Source organism: Crocodylus porosus, unplaced genomic scaffold, assembly GCF_001723895.1.
Source record: "Crocodylus porosus isolate Cpor-Errol unplaced genomic scaffold, CroPor_comp1, whole genome shotgun sequence".
In the NCBI taxonomy this organism is placed as follows: domain Eukaryota; kingdom Metazoa; phylum Chordata; order Crocodylia; family Crocodylidae; genus Crocodylus; species Crocodylus porosus.
The window spans coordinates 35,833,679-35,847,841 of record NW_017728906.1 but is presented as its reverse complement, the minus strand read 5'-3'; the positions used below and the strand labels follow the sequence as shown (position 1 = coordinate 35,847,841).

General features: G+C 46.9%; 1 protein-coding gene across 9 annotated transcripts in view; it reads right to left on the bottom strand.

The window, feature by feature from the left end:
* SON (SON DNA binding protein) overlaps positions 1 to 13,948 on the bottom strand; it is a 65,993-nt gene extending 52,045 nt beyond the window's left edge. For 3 of the 9 annotated variants that reach the window (XM_019528844.1, XM_019528845.1, XM_019528846.1), the window contains exons 1-2: positions 13,663 to 13,944; positions 24 to 4,096 (exon numbers count right to left, since the gene is read on the bottom strand). In XM_019528844.1, coding sequence (XP_019384389.1) covers positions 24 to 4,096; positions 13,663 to 13,879 — 4,290 coding nt within the window. In that variant the 5' untranslated portion in view covers positions 13,880 to 13,944. Of the gene's footprint in view, positions 1 to 23; positions 4,097 to 13,662 lie in introns of all 9 variants that reach the window. The other 6 variants (XM_019528850.1, XM_019528851.1, XM_019528847.1 and 3 more) reach the window with 4 other exon arrangements.
* Positions 13,949 to 14,163: the final 215 nt, after the last annotated feature.

Genomic DNA, 14,163 nt, shown 5'->3' with positions numbered 1-14,163 from the left:
GCTGCAGGCCCTTGGGCAGCTTGCGAGACTTTTGCCACTGCCTGCGCTGCAGGCCCTGGGGCAGCTTGCGAGACTTTTGCCATTGCTGGTGTTGAGGGCCCAGGCCCTGGGGCAGCTTGCGAGACTTTTGCCACTGCTGGCACCACAGGTCCTGGAATAGCTTGTGAGACTCTTGTCACTGCCAGCACTGCAGGCCCAAGCCTTGGGACAGGCTCTGAAACTTTTGTCACTGCTGGCATTACAGGTCCAGGCTTGGAGGCCACTGCTGGCATCGCAGGTCCAGAACTTGGGGCAGCTTCCAAGACTCTTGCCCCTGTCAGTGCTACAGGTACAGGCCTTGAGGCAGCTTCTGAGATTTTTGCTACTGCCGGTACCACTTGTTCAGGCCCTGAGGCGGTTCCTGAGACTCTTACCCCTGCTGGCACTAGAGGTCCTGGCCGTGAAGCAGCTTCTGAGAGTTTTGCCACTGCCAGCAACGCAGGTCCAGGTCCCAGAGCTGCATCTGAGACTTTTACCCCAGGTGGTACCTTGGGTCTTTGGCCTGCTTCCAAAGTTGTCACATGAGTGGTATGCAAAGAATCTGTAGTTGCTTCTAAATTTTTTGCCTCTTCAATGGTTATTGTTTCCAAACTTTTCACTTCCACCATTAACTTAGATTCTTGATCTGGGTCTGGAATTTTCACATCTGCAGTATGACTTGGTAAAGTTCTGAAATCCTCTACACCTATCACTGTTCCCAAATCTTTCATGTAAGGCAATGTTATCATCTCTGTTACGCCTGCAGATTTTGGAACTTCTTCCAAACATTTCACTTCTGCAGTGCCCAACATTTCTGGAGCTACTTCCAAATCTTTCACTTCCACCAAAGCCTCTGCTTTTAAAGCCATTTCAAAATCTTTCTTTTGGTCAGCCTTAAGCATTGAAATAGTTTCTGAATTGTTTAATGTTGCTCTGATAGAAGATTCTGAAGTAGTTTCTAACACCTCCACCTCCATCATGGTTTCAGATGCTAGAAGAGTTTCTGAATCTCCTATTTCTACAGGTTTTGTTTTTTCAATCACATCTCTTACAGTAGCTTCCAAATTTTTCACTTCTCCTGCCTCCAATTCTACTGTTGATTCTGCAACTTTTACCACTGCTGTGTGCAGAAGTTCTGGAACTGCCTCTGAATCTTTTATACTTTCTGTGTGCACAGATTCAGGAATAGGTTTTAAACATTTTGCCTCTGTGATGATGTTAGGTTCTGCAGCAGTAACCACAGTCATACTGTCACAGACTCTACCTAATTCTAAACTTTGCACATCTGCCAAGGGCAGAGATTCTGAATGTGCTTCCAAAGCTTTTACCATTGTTACGGGTAGCAATTTTGGAACTTTCATGCCTGTGATGGTCTCAGATTCAAGAACTGCTTCAGAGTCTTTTACGGTTTCCAACTCCTTCACCTCTGGCATAGTCTCAAATTCTGTTGTAGCTTCCAAGTATCGTGTGTCTGTTATGGCAGCCACAGACTTTGGAGCAGTTTCAAAATTTTTGTCCTCTACCACAGCCTCTGTCTGTGGAGTTATTTCCAACTCTTTTGCTTCCATCATGACTTTGGATGGTAGAGATGTCAAGTTTTTTCCTTCTGCCATGGCCTGAACTTCCATAGGTGTTTCTGAAGCTTTCAGCTCTGCCACTGCCTGAGATTGCAGAGATAGTTCTGAAGATGTGGCTTCTGCTATAGCTACTTGTTCTACAACTGATTCAAAGTCTTTCATCTCAGACATTACCTCAAATCCGGATGCTTCCAAAAGCTTCACTTCTGCCGATGCCGCCTTTGATTCCATAACAGTTTGCAAGCTTTTCACCTTTGATGTCTCAGAAATTAAAGCTCTTTTGTTTGACTTCTCTCTATCTTTAGACTCTATTGTGACCTCAGATTTTACAGTTTCTTTTGAATCCTTCACCTTTGTTAGAGCCACAAACTCTACAACTGCTCCCGAAGTCTTCATCTTTGCTACAGCTACAGACCCAAGAGCTACTTCTGAAGCTTTTGTATGTTCTGTTTGCATGGACAACTGAGGTAACTCTGACCTTTCTGAGTCTTTTGCACCTTCCAGCTGCACAGTTGTTTCTGGAAACTTAGTCACTGCCACAGGTTCTAAGGCCACTTTTGAATCAACCGCCACAACTACAGGTTCTAGTGCTCCTTCCAAAACTTTCACCACACCCGCAGATCCTAGTTTTCCTTCCAAATCTCTGACACTCTTTGTTTGCAGAGATGGAGACATTGCTTCCAAACTTTTCACCTCTGCCATGGTCACAGTTCCTGCAGCTGCCTCTAAATTTCTTATATCATCCATTTGCAGACATACTGGAATTGTTTCAACTCTTTTCTCTGTTGCCATTGTATCTAAGGTTGTTTCTAGAACTTTCACACCTTTCATTTCAAGTGACAACGGAGCTGCTTCCAATACTTTTGCCTCCACCATGGCCATATGCTCATGGATTAACTGTGGGTCTTTTGCTTCTGGCCTGGCTGAGGATTCTAGGATCATTACTGAAGCACTCTCTCCTTTCCTTTTCAGATATTTTTCTGGGCCTTTCACCTTTTCTATAGGCACAATTTCTCGAGTTGCTTCAGAAACTATACCTGGAGATTCTGATGCAGTTTCAGTATTTTTTGCCCCTCTCATAAGCTCTGGAGTTGCAGCTGAATCTTTGAGTTCTTCGATTTGTAGAGATTCTTGAGTTGATTCTGCACCTTCTACTTCCATTACAGACACAGGTTCCTGGACTGCTTTTAAAACATGCGCTATAGCCATAGATGTCAAGACTAAATCTTTCCTATGACCCACATGTACAGATGCCATAGATGCTTCTGAACCTTTCACCTCCGTCACAGCCGTTGCTGCCAGGGCTGCTTCCGAAGCCTTCAAGACAGCAACAGGTCCCAGAACTTTACCTGAATTTTTCATGTCCCCTATGTGCGCAGACTCTTTATCTGCCCCAGTCACTGATTCCAAGAATGTTTCTGTGCCTGCCACAATTACAGGCTCCACAGCTGCTTCTGAATCTTTCATATTTCCCATGAGCGCAGAACCTGTAGTCACTTCTGAATGTTTCACCTCTGCCGCGTGCATAGGTCCTTGGCTTGTTTCCAAAACCTCCATCTCAGCCACAGATTTTGGCATAGATACCAAATCACTTCCCAGAGACTGAGATCTTAGAGATGCTTCCAAAATCTGTGTCCCTGCCACAGTCACAGATTTCAGAGTTGTTTCAAGGTATTTCACTTGTGCTGTGGCCTCTGATTCTGTGGTTGTTTCTGAATCTTTTGTTTCTCCAGTGCTCACAGATTTCAGAATAGTTTTTGAATCTTCGAGCGCTTTCATTCTCCCAGAAGTTGAAGCAGCTTCCAAATCTTTTTCAATTTCAGACTTACTAGCAACTCTAGTTCTACTGGTAAATGAAGTACCACTTTCAGCATCAACAGTCAAAGGTACATCATTTTCACTCATGTTAACAGCTATATGATACATACTTTCATGAGGCTCACTCAGCCGCTTTACTTTAGCTGGCTCTTCTTTAGTGCAATCTTTAATTGTAGTTATACTAGCATTTTCTTCATGGTGATAAAGTTTGCCAGTTTGTAAACTGAATGCACTGCATGTATCACTGATGGTCAAGTTTGTTTTTTCACTCTGAAGGTTTTCCAGAGACTGAGAATCTGATAGCAAATGAGAAACAAGTCCTATACCTGAATGTCTTTCATGTTCTTCACTTATTTTTGAGCTCACTTCTTCTGACTGCATTTGGCAGACATGATCTGAAACTGCATGGTCTCCATGCTCTGCAATCATTTTTTCTGGTTTCAAGTGAGAAGCAGGTTGTAAGTCTGTATGCCCTCCATGTTGTGCACTCGATTTTGATTCCTTTGGCTGCTTCTTATGTTTTTTTTCTTTCTTCCTTTTCTTCTTCTTCTTCTTTTTCTTCTTCTTGCTTTTGTGTTTCTTGTTTTTCTTGGACTTTTTTCTTGGAATTTCATCTTCTACTTCATCAGTAGGACCTCTTTTTGAAGACTGAGATGTACTCTTTGCTGCGTCTACATCTACATCTAAAAAGAAAGAACATTTTCTTTAAAACTATTAAAATAAATATTTTGTTTCATCTTTTAACTAATATTTGGGGAGAGAGAAATTAAACCCACAATTTAAAAATCAACGTGTTATGCAACCTAAGTGACTTTTTCATTAGCAAGCACATGAAAGATGCCTAGGTAAGAAAAATAATAAATTATCTTAAAAGATAAATTTAAGTATTTAAACTGCTTCTTGTCAATTTTTACTAGGCTTTTTACACTTAAAACAACAAACTAGATTGATTCACATTATGCAACAAAAAACTTTCCTTTGATCAGTAAATAAAGTATTTACAGGAAATGTATGATTACTTTTGAAAGAAAATGTGAAAAATACAAAATGTAGGAGCAGCAGAAGAAACAGATGCCAAATTTACCAAACTCTAAGCTTAGCCAAAGCTTTTACTTTACTTGCTAAATATGCATCTTTTAAATTGACGTCAAAATTAACCTGGAATCTGGTTTACATGTTCAAAAAAAACCTTTACAGGTTTTTCAAAGTTTTTTTTTTTTTTTTAATTGTTTTGCTAATACAGTGCATTCTGGGGCTCCTACAATCACTGAAGAAGAGGGGGAGCCAAGGATCAGCTGGCCATCACCAGCCACCTGGACAAACTAATAGTGACAGAAGGCCCTTGAATAAAATGGCCACCTGCCTTATATGTAACCAACATAGTATAACCAATGACTGACAGACCTGAGACAGAAGCAGAGTCAGGTGACACCCCCACCACAAGAGAAAAATAAGCCCAGGACCTGAAGCAAGCAAGGCAGTCTGGCCCTGCTAGCTACAAGAAGAACTTAAGGGAGGAATAGGGCCTGATGGGACAAGGAGGAAGGACTCCAGGCTGCAGGGAAGCTACAGGAAGCCCTTGCAGCACCAGACATGCACATAAGTAATTTGGAGCCTTACATAATAGCTTTCCCACAGTGTAGTGTTAACACATGGTAGCCTTTTGTTTGAGAGCAGAAGATCGTATCTTTTTGTTTGTATTTAAATTCCAAAGATCAGATTGTGGCTGTAGAGGTGGAAGAGACCACCAAGAATGCCAAGGGCACCCCAGCTCCTGACCTAGGCCCTTTGAAGGGTCTACCACTGCTGTTAGCAGAAGGACTGTGGTACTGGATAGCAAAGACTGGGGGCACAAGCCCAGAGCCCACGAGGGCACAACCAGGGGCCAAGAGGCCCAAAGCTCATGATGGAATGCCTGGAGGTGGGGCACGGGAGCCAACAGTCCTGTGACAGCAAATCCCAGGTAGAATGGGCCCAACCAGAGTAAAGTGGGACAAGGCTTAAGCCCAGACAAGGGCCTAAGACCCCCATACCCTCTGGAGCAGGGGTGGGCAAACCAGATCTAGCCCAAAGTGGAGAGCAGAGCCACAATCTGCTCCCCGCATGTCCCTGCACCCAGTTCCACAGGCAGGGGTGTGTGGGCATGCAGGGAGCTGATCACAGCTGTTCCCCAGACCCCAGCCCTACATCATCATCACCCTACTCCCTGCGGCACCACCCCATCTGCATGGCCAAGCTTGTTCTGCTCACAGGAGTCCTGGGCTAGTCTTCATGAAAACCCCACCCACCCTGTCCAGTGCCTCCAGCAGTGGGTGCAGGACAGAGATGGCCTAGTACCAGATCTATTGCCCCCCATCCCTAAAACAGTTCACCAAAATGCCTTAAGTGGGCCCTCCAGCAGCAAATAACTGCCCACCCAGGCTCTAGAGGCAGCCTCCCTGTCCAATCATAACATTAAGTTGTGGCAGGAAATACAACAGTGTGGGACCCTGAGAGGCCAGAGGGAACAAGCAAAGTGGCAATGCTAATTTTGCTACTGCTTCCTCATTGCTAAATTTCCAGACTCTTGGGACCCACAGGCCAGATCACACAGCTCCACGAGCTAGATCTGGCCTATGGGCCAGAGGTTGAGCATCCCTGTGCTAGTATAGAATAATCTTAACTATTTGACAAAAAAATTGTGATTTACTTTAATGATACAGTAAAAGAAGAAAGTCCTGCCCAAGTGCAGGGGGGCTGGACCCAATGATCTCGTGAGGTCCCTTCCAGCCTCTAGTATCTATGACCTTGTGATAAAAGTAAAGCAGCTAAAAACTAAAATTTACCCATTACCACTATCCAATATGAAATAAAAGCAGAAGATACTTTTAGTTGAAACTAAAATCAGACTTTAAAAATGTAACTTTACTAAGGTACTGATAAGTGATCATTAAAGCCTTGATCCTGCTAAGACCCAGGCACACTAAACTATGCACTTAATATAGTGCAACAGAAACAGATGGACCTCATACAGGGGTAGCAAGTAAGTGCAAGATCAAAAGGGAAAAAAAGATAAACTTGTATGAGTTCAGTGCTTCAACTTCCAAATTCTAGGCAACTAGTTCCCAGAACATAATTAAAAGCCCAGAATTGGGTATAATGGTTCCCTACACAGAGCAGAAGGAGTTAGGCACACAAAATAAATTTCCACACTGAGCAGAAAACCCCCTATTCCCTAGTTAATAGTAAATGCTACAGATCGGAGTGTTTGAAACCATCCTCCTCTCTACAAGCATAGGCATCTAAATACAAGTTACAGGCTGTGAAAGCTACAGGCATCCACCTGGAATCTATAGCAGGATCCTAAACTGCTTGAAGAAAAAGAACAGAACAGCGGTGCTTACCATTTAAGCAATACTCTGAGTTAAACCAGTGGCTTGCAAACTGCATTCTGCCAAACACTGGGCTTCTACAATGGGTCACAAGGGGACAATGGTGGAGCGGGCCAGGCTGTGATGCACTACCACAACAGGGACAGGTTACCTGGCCCTACAGTCTTAAAGACAAGGGTAGGGGGTCCATGACAGAAGTGTGATGACAGTGTTCCATGACTTCAGGAACTTTTAAAACCACTGGGCTTTTCACTTAAATTCAAATGTAAATTTAAATTCTTTTTTTTTTTTTTTTTTGAAAAATGCAGAAACAGTTTTGGAAACAGAGATCAGAACCCAGAACCACTTCCTTGCTAATAATTTTGGGGTGTGGACACAAGTAACAAAACCTGCTTGCAGACGTGAAAAAAAACCTAAACAAACTGTGCTTTACCAGAAGTAGCAATGCATTAGTTTAACCTGGCTCTTCAGCATCAGTACAGATCAGGTGCTTCAGCATGGCTTTTTGGTACTTTTACGTAATAACTGATTCAATCAACCAATAGATTGAAGTGCCTGGTCTATACAGATGTTGCAGAGCTGAGCCCAATTAACATGTTGCCTCTTCTGGGCATGCACTGGGCTTAGCATGAGAGCATGCCAACTTTAAAGTAAACCACCCCCCATCCGCAAGCAGCCAATTAGTTTCAAATGTCTTTGAAATGTTTCAAAGAACTATTGGTCCACACATACAAGCTGTTTGAAACATTCCAAAACAACGAAAACAGCTCAAAACAGTATTTTTTTCCATGATGTACTATTTTTGGAGCATTTCACTTGTTGTAACATCTCGACTGGGAAGAGAGAGAGAAAGAGAGAGAGAGAGCCACTGAAATCCCAGCCACACCCCGCCACCTACCTCCTACCCATGCCACTGCTGCTAAATCCTCTGGGCTCAAGTCCCCTGTACCTTTCCACTCTGTTGAGAAGGGGAAGGAGAAATGGAGGAAACAGGAGCTGGAGTATCAGACTCCTGGTGGCCTACTTGCCTCTCTGCTCTCCTGCACTTATACCTCTTGTCTCTAGGATAGGAGGAGGTGGCAGAAGCCAAGAACAGAACCGTATGTTCCTGCAGCCTGTGCTAGTGCCCCCTACCTAGGTATAGAGAAGGCTGCAGCATTTATTTTGAAATGTTTCAGCTGGGATTGATATACTGGACTGGTACACTGTTGCAATCCTTGACACTTGCCGACAAACAGGGTCCTTTCTGACCCCACACTCTTCCTGGCCAAGAATCTTCCATTCCTTTCAACACATCAGTCCAGTTTCCACAGAAGTAAAAAAAATGCCCTAAACAGACTAGCACATAGGTCAGAAATCTTTTGCCACTACAGGCCACAAATATCCAATCCCAAGAGCACCCAAATCACTTATACTTACTCACACTAACAATCCTCTACCCCAGTGACAATGGAGAATGGCAAATTCTGCAGTAAAGGTAAGCACAGGCAAAGATAGCAGTGGAGGGAACAGGCAGCATTCCAACTTCTTTGTGGACTTCAAGTAGGCCATAAACCAAAGACTGCCAAGCCCCAGATTAGTGATTCTCAACCAGAGTGCCACAGCACCTTGGGATGCCTTTAGATCATTTCAAAGGTGCTGTGGGCTGCCACACAGTGTCAGTACTGTAAGGTTTACAAACGCAATTTATAAGAGAAACCCAGAGATCTCATGCAGAAATCTGGAGTCATGATCTTTCCGATTTCTCTGCAACAGAAAAAATGCTCTATTTTTTCGCAGACTAAAAACCAGTGAAAACAGCTGACATTTTCTGAGGGCTGCCTTAAGTCTAAAAAGGTTAAGAACCATTGATATAGCCCTATGGCAGTGGTGGGAAAAACATGGCCCATGGGCCGGAGGCCATTCTATCTCGCCTGTGGGGCCCCTAAAAATTTTAGAAAATTTATATTTCTTTGTCTTTGATTCCTGTAAAAAAAGACAAGAAACAGGGGCAGTAGGACCCAGGGGAAAGAGGAGGACCCTGGGGAAAAGCAGCCCCTGCCTGACCCCTGGCTGGCGCTCCCAGCTGCAGCTGCTCTCAGCCCACGCAGAGCTGTCCTGAGCAGACACAGGCAGCCCCACACAGGCTGTGAGCAGCTGCAGCATGGGCCGCCAGGCACGGGGCAGGCAAAGGGCCGCTTTTCCCTGCGCTCAGGACCACCTCGTTCCCTGCCACAGAGCACGGTGTCAGGGCTGCATGTTGCCTCCAACCTCTACCACAGAACTGGGGGGAGCAATGGGAGTGAGCAGGTGCACGGGACCCACACCGGTGTTCGGGGGGCCAGCACCGGTGGGGCCCAGAGCAGGTCAGCAGGAGTACAGGGTCCTGGCTGGCAGGGGCTCTATGGAGCCAGGCCAGCTCCCCCCTTTCCCTGCCAGACTGCGCCCCGCTCTGAGTCCCACTGGCGCTGGCCCTGAGACATTGGTCCCAAGATGGTGACCAGGGGGGTCGGGCACCTATCAAGGGGTGGAACTACTCACGCAGCCCTCAGTCTGCAAAAACTGGGTAATAATTGCCCACCCCTGCCCTATGGTGAGGGCAGAGGCAGATTAATGTGTACTGGGGCCCTGGGCAAACACAAAATTGGAGGCCCCCTGCCACCTTCCACTCCTGATGCTGGCGGGGGAAGCTGGGTGGACCCTGCCAGGCTGAGGGGCACATGCCTGCCTCTTCTCCCTGCTACCTGCCCCCCCTGCTATAGCCAAACATACACGCATACAGGCACATACATACTACTCTCACTCACTCTGCACACAGACACAAACATACTCTCCCTGCTACGAACAAAGATGCACGCACGCTCAGATGCACTGACACACAGATGAGCGTGCACACACGTGCAACCTCCCCCCTCCCCAGCACTCTGAGGCAGCTCCCTCTCCCCCTCCCCACACATGGCTCTATCTTGTTCTCACCCAGCCCCTGTTGCACTGACCAGCAGGGAGCTGCTGCCCAACTGTGTCCCTGCAGCTGTGCATGTGCACTAGGCCAGGCTGACTTAGGCCAGGAGCCCAGCATTGCACCTCCGTGCGCAGATGACAGTGCCGGGAGGGGGGGCTACACTGAATTTTGGGGGGCTATACCCCCTCCAGGGCCACTGCCAGCCTGCACAGACACAGCTCAGCATGATGCTCCTGACTCCCCACAGGCACAGCACTCCTGGCCCCCGCAACTCCACTAGGGGAGGGGCTCTGCTCCCATCTGCAGGGAAGCAAACAGAAAAGACAGGGTTTTAAACTTGGCACCAGTTTTGCCTCTCTGCTGGGAGACAGAAACATGCCAAATTTAAACCTAGTTTTTTGCTTCCCTGCTGATCAGGATCCTGGGGCCCCGAAGTGGTAGGGGCCCCTGGGCTCATGCATTAATCTACCTATGGGTGAGGCAACTCTCACAGGAGGCAGAAGATGGAAGTTTAAACTCCCTTCCAAGCAGATAAGAGGTCACTGTACCCAAGCCTCCTAACTCCCTAAGTTTTAACCACTAGGTTTCCTTCTGTTCCTCCATCATACCCAATAGAAAGTAAGTTACAAGCATGGCAATTCGCAAGGAGCTGATCTTGGCCTCACAGGGAAAACTTTAGGGTAGCAGCACCTACTACATTTTCTTGCAAATAATGAGGGACACAATTTATGATTTTTCAGAAATCATGAAATACAGACTTATCTGTGAAATCTACAAAATTAACAACAAATTAACTAATTAAAATAAAATGCCAGCTCCCCAGTGGTACTCCCTCCCCTGAGGAAAAGGTACTGGCTGGCAGGTGGCACAAAGGGCAGCAGACAAAATGATGGCTGTCTCCTTGTCCCTCCTCCCCCTACCATGGTCTCTCTACCAATCATTGCCGAGGTGGGGCCTCTGCCAATCAGTGCCAAAGGGCAGGGCCCAGTGCAAAATGTCTGTGAAACTGGCTCTGTGCGCCATGAGGAGGCTGCCAAAAGCCCTTTGTCTTGCTGCAATTTAAATAGGTCCCTACATATAATGTACCCCCAAAACAGAACTTGCACCTTACCATGGGAAGGCCCCAAGGGAAAAAAAAAATCTTACCTCAGAGTACAGGTAAGTAGCTAAGAGCTGGGGTCTCCAGGGCTGCACAACTGAGCTGGAGGACTCCACACTGTGGCTGGGGTCTTGGGAGCCATGTGCCAGGGTTGGGGGCTTGGGAGGTGGCCATGACCCTATGTGACTATACCAGTTCTGGGATCAGAGCCTTGCAGCAGGGCCCATTTTGGCTGCATTGGCCCTGGGGCTGGAGCCACAGTGCTGGTACAACCCAAAACACAGCCCAAAGACAACACACAGACCCAGACTTAGCACACTGGGTCCAACCAGACAGATGACTCCAGAGCCAGCACATGGGGGTTGGACCTGGAGTGTTAGGTCCAGCCATGAGCCAACCCTGCAACCAGGCTTGATCCAGCATGTAGCTGGGGAGGAAGGGGGAGCTTCCCATGAGTCCAGAAATTTGGCAATGGCAGGAGGGGAGGAAAAGCAGTACCAGCATTAATTGCCATGACTCCGAATCCTGCAACTGCTCTGCCCTCCTCCCCCACTGCCAAGTTTCCAGACCTACAAGGAGCCTTTTTCTTCAAATATAATGAACACCCCAACTGTTCCACAGGTGGCTTGTGGGGAGGAGAGGGGAGGGGAGGATGTGGATAATGTGAAAGAAAATCATTGATTCTTATTGGATATTAGTAGGTTCTAGGCACTTCTCTCCTCAAACTCAAAAAATTCTGAACATGTTCAAAAAACAGAATTGCAGGTACCTAGAGAACTTTAGGTCAAATAGGGAAATAGTCATAGATTGTAAGGGTGGAAGGGACCTCAGATCATTGGGTCCAGCTCCCTGCACCAAGCAGGAAAGATAACTTGGGGTCAGGTGACCCCAGCAAAGGGACTGTGCAGTCTCCTCTTGAAGATTTCCAGGGTAGGTGACTGCACCACCTCTGAAGGGAGCTTATTCCACAGTCTGGACACCCTGACTGTGAATAAGTTTTTCCTAATGCTGAGCCTGAGCTTGTGGCCATTACTCCTAGTTTTCCCCAAGGGTACCCTGGTGAACAGTTGCTCACCAAGTCCTTGATGTACTCCTCTAGTGTAGCAGTAAGCTGCTACCAGGTCCCCTCTTAGCTGCCTTTTCTTCAGGGTGAAGAGTCCCAGATCCCTCAGCCTTTCCTCACCATGTAAGACTCTGAGTATATGGATGGCTCTTCCTTGGACTCTCTCAAGCTTGTCCATGCCCTTGTTAAAGTGTGGTACCCAGAACTGGACACAATACTCCAACTGCAGAGTACTCTGAAATTAGGCACCTCAAAGGTTGGACTGCTGTAGCAAAAAAAAATCTTTATGCAATCTCAGTTTTGAATTTGGTAACTGCACTCATTAATACTGTGAAAAACAATATACGTCCTTTCACACCTTATACCAGAGATGTCAAACATGGCCTACAACACCTTCCTGTCTGGCCCGCACAGCTCTAAGTGCAGCCAGAATCTGGGGGCAGAACAAGGAGGGGTGGGGGGCCCACCACTGAAATCCTTGGTACAGAGGCCTATTAGGGACACGTCAGTAGCAGGGGACATCCTTCGCTATCATGTCCATCTGTGGCCCACAAAGAGCCCCACAGCCTGGATGTGGCCTAAGACAAGGAATAACCCGTACGTTATGCACGTTCCTGATCCTACATTTTTTTAGCTTGGAAAGCTATTTATTAGATTCGTAGCTCACCCTTCGCCAAGAAAGCTTAATGTGGTTTACAGTAAGAGACAAGATAACTTAGAATAAATTATTAAAGTAAGCTAGCATGGCAAATCTACACTCCTGATGCAGGAAAATGTCCATCAGCTTTCAGCAGGAGTTTTGTCAGAATATGAACTGCATAGCAAAGTATGTAACAATTAAAGTAATCCTTAAACTGTGCCACTGATTATTTTTCCTACCTACTGCAGTCATAAACAACCTAAATGTAGAGTAACTGGTGAAAAAAACTGAGATACGAGTTATTTTTCCTTCGCGTGCTCAATAGCACTTGGTAGATAAATCACTTTCAGGGCCTAGAACAGGAGTGGCCAGCCTGCCACAAGTGGCCTAGGCATCCTGTGTGTGTGGCCTGCGGCAGATGAGGGAGTGGACAGCAGCACAGTGCCAGGCAGGGCAGGAAACAAAGCAGAGCACCAAATGAAATAAGGAACATGGGGAAGGAAGCAGAACACAGAGCAAAAGATTGAGAAGGGAAAACAGACCAGGAAGCAGAAAGCAAAGCAGCAGCTTGGGCAAGGAAAGGGGATGGACTATGGGCACACATGCCAAAAAATTAGGTTTAGAGCCATGGTTCTCAACCTTTTGTACCAGGACCCATTTGTAAACATCAGTGGCCAGTCCTGACCCAGCGCCCCTCACTCTCGACCCACTATCCTCTGCCCCCAGCTCCTCTGTGCAGGGTAGAGGGTGAGTGTGTGGGGCATGGGGTGCCCCAAGCAGCCCCTCGCAAGATGGGAGCTCTGCCAGCCTGCATGGGAAAAGCCACAGTTTCCCACATTTCCCTCCTTTAAAGGATAATTCATTTTTTAAGTTTGTTCACAACCCTTTCATGTATTCTTGCAACCCACAGGTTGAGAAACACTGCTCTAGAACACATCTGTCCGTCAACAGACCCTAACTTGCACGGGTTATTCAACACAGCAACAGAAAAGATAGTAAAATGACTGTAAAAGCTTAAAAGCACATTGTTCTAAACACATCCCTCTTTTTAAAAAAAAGGACTATATTTAAGCCTAACAGTGTCCTCCTTAAAGAAAGAACACACACACAAAGCGAAACCCCTGTTTTAATTTACCTGATTTACGCTGTGGCTCAGTCTCAAGGGCCCCAGAGAGGACTTCCTCTATTTTCTGCACTATCTGATCACTCGGATGACTCCCGGCAGTGCCCGACGCTGCGGCATCAGAAGGGTCGGCTGGCTCCGCCGGGCCCGGGGCTGGGGCTGGCTCACCATTCTGCTGGCCTTCCACCTTTCCGCTACTCGAGAAAACATGAACAAGTGGGCAGGTCATTCACAGCCTTGCTGGCCCCGTGTGCAACCACTTCTTTTTCCTTAATGGCTACTCTTGCCGTCCAACCAGAAGAACCTTCTCACTCCCTGCACCCCACCCCTACCCCGCGGACCTCCCCAGCCTTCCCAAACCTGCGGATGGAAAGGAAAAACTACCCCCCACCTGCCCCTCCCCCACCCCCTTCAGGGTAAAGGAAAATACGCAGCGGGCCGGGCCGGGCCCAGCAGGCCAGGGCGGGCCCAGCGCCGCTCTCTGCTCCCTGCAAACGGGAAGGGACACGGGGG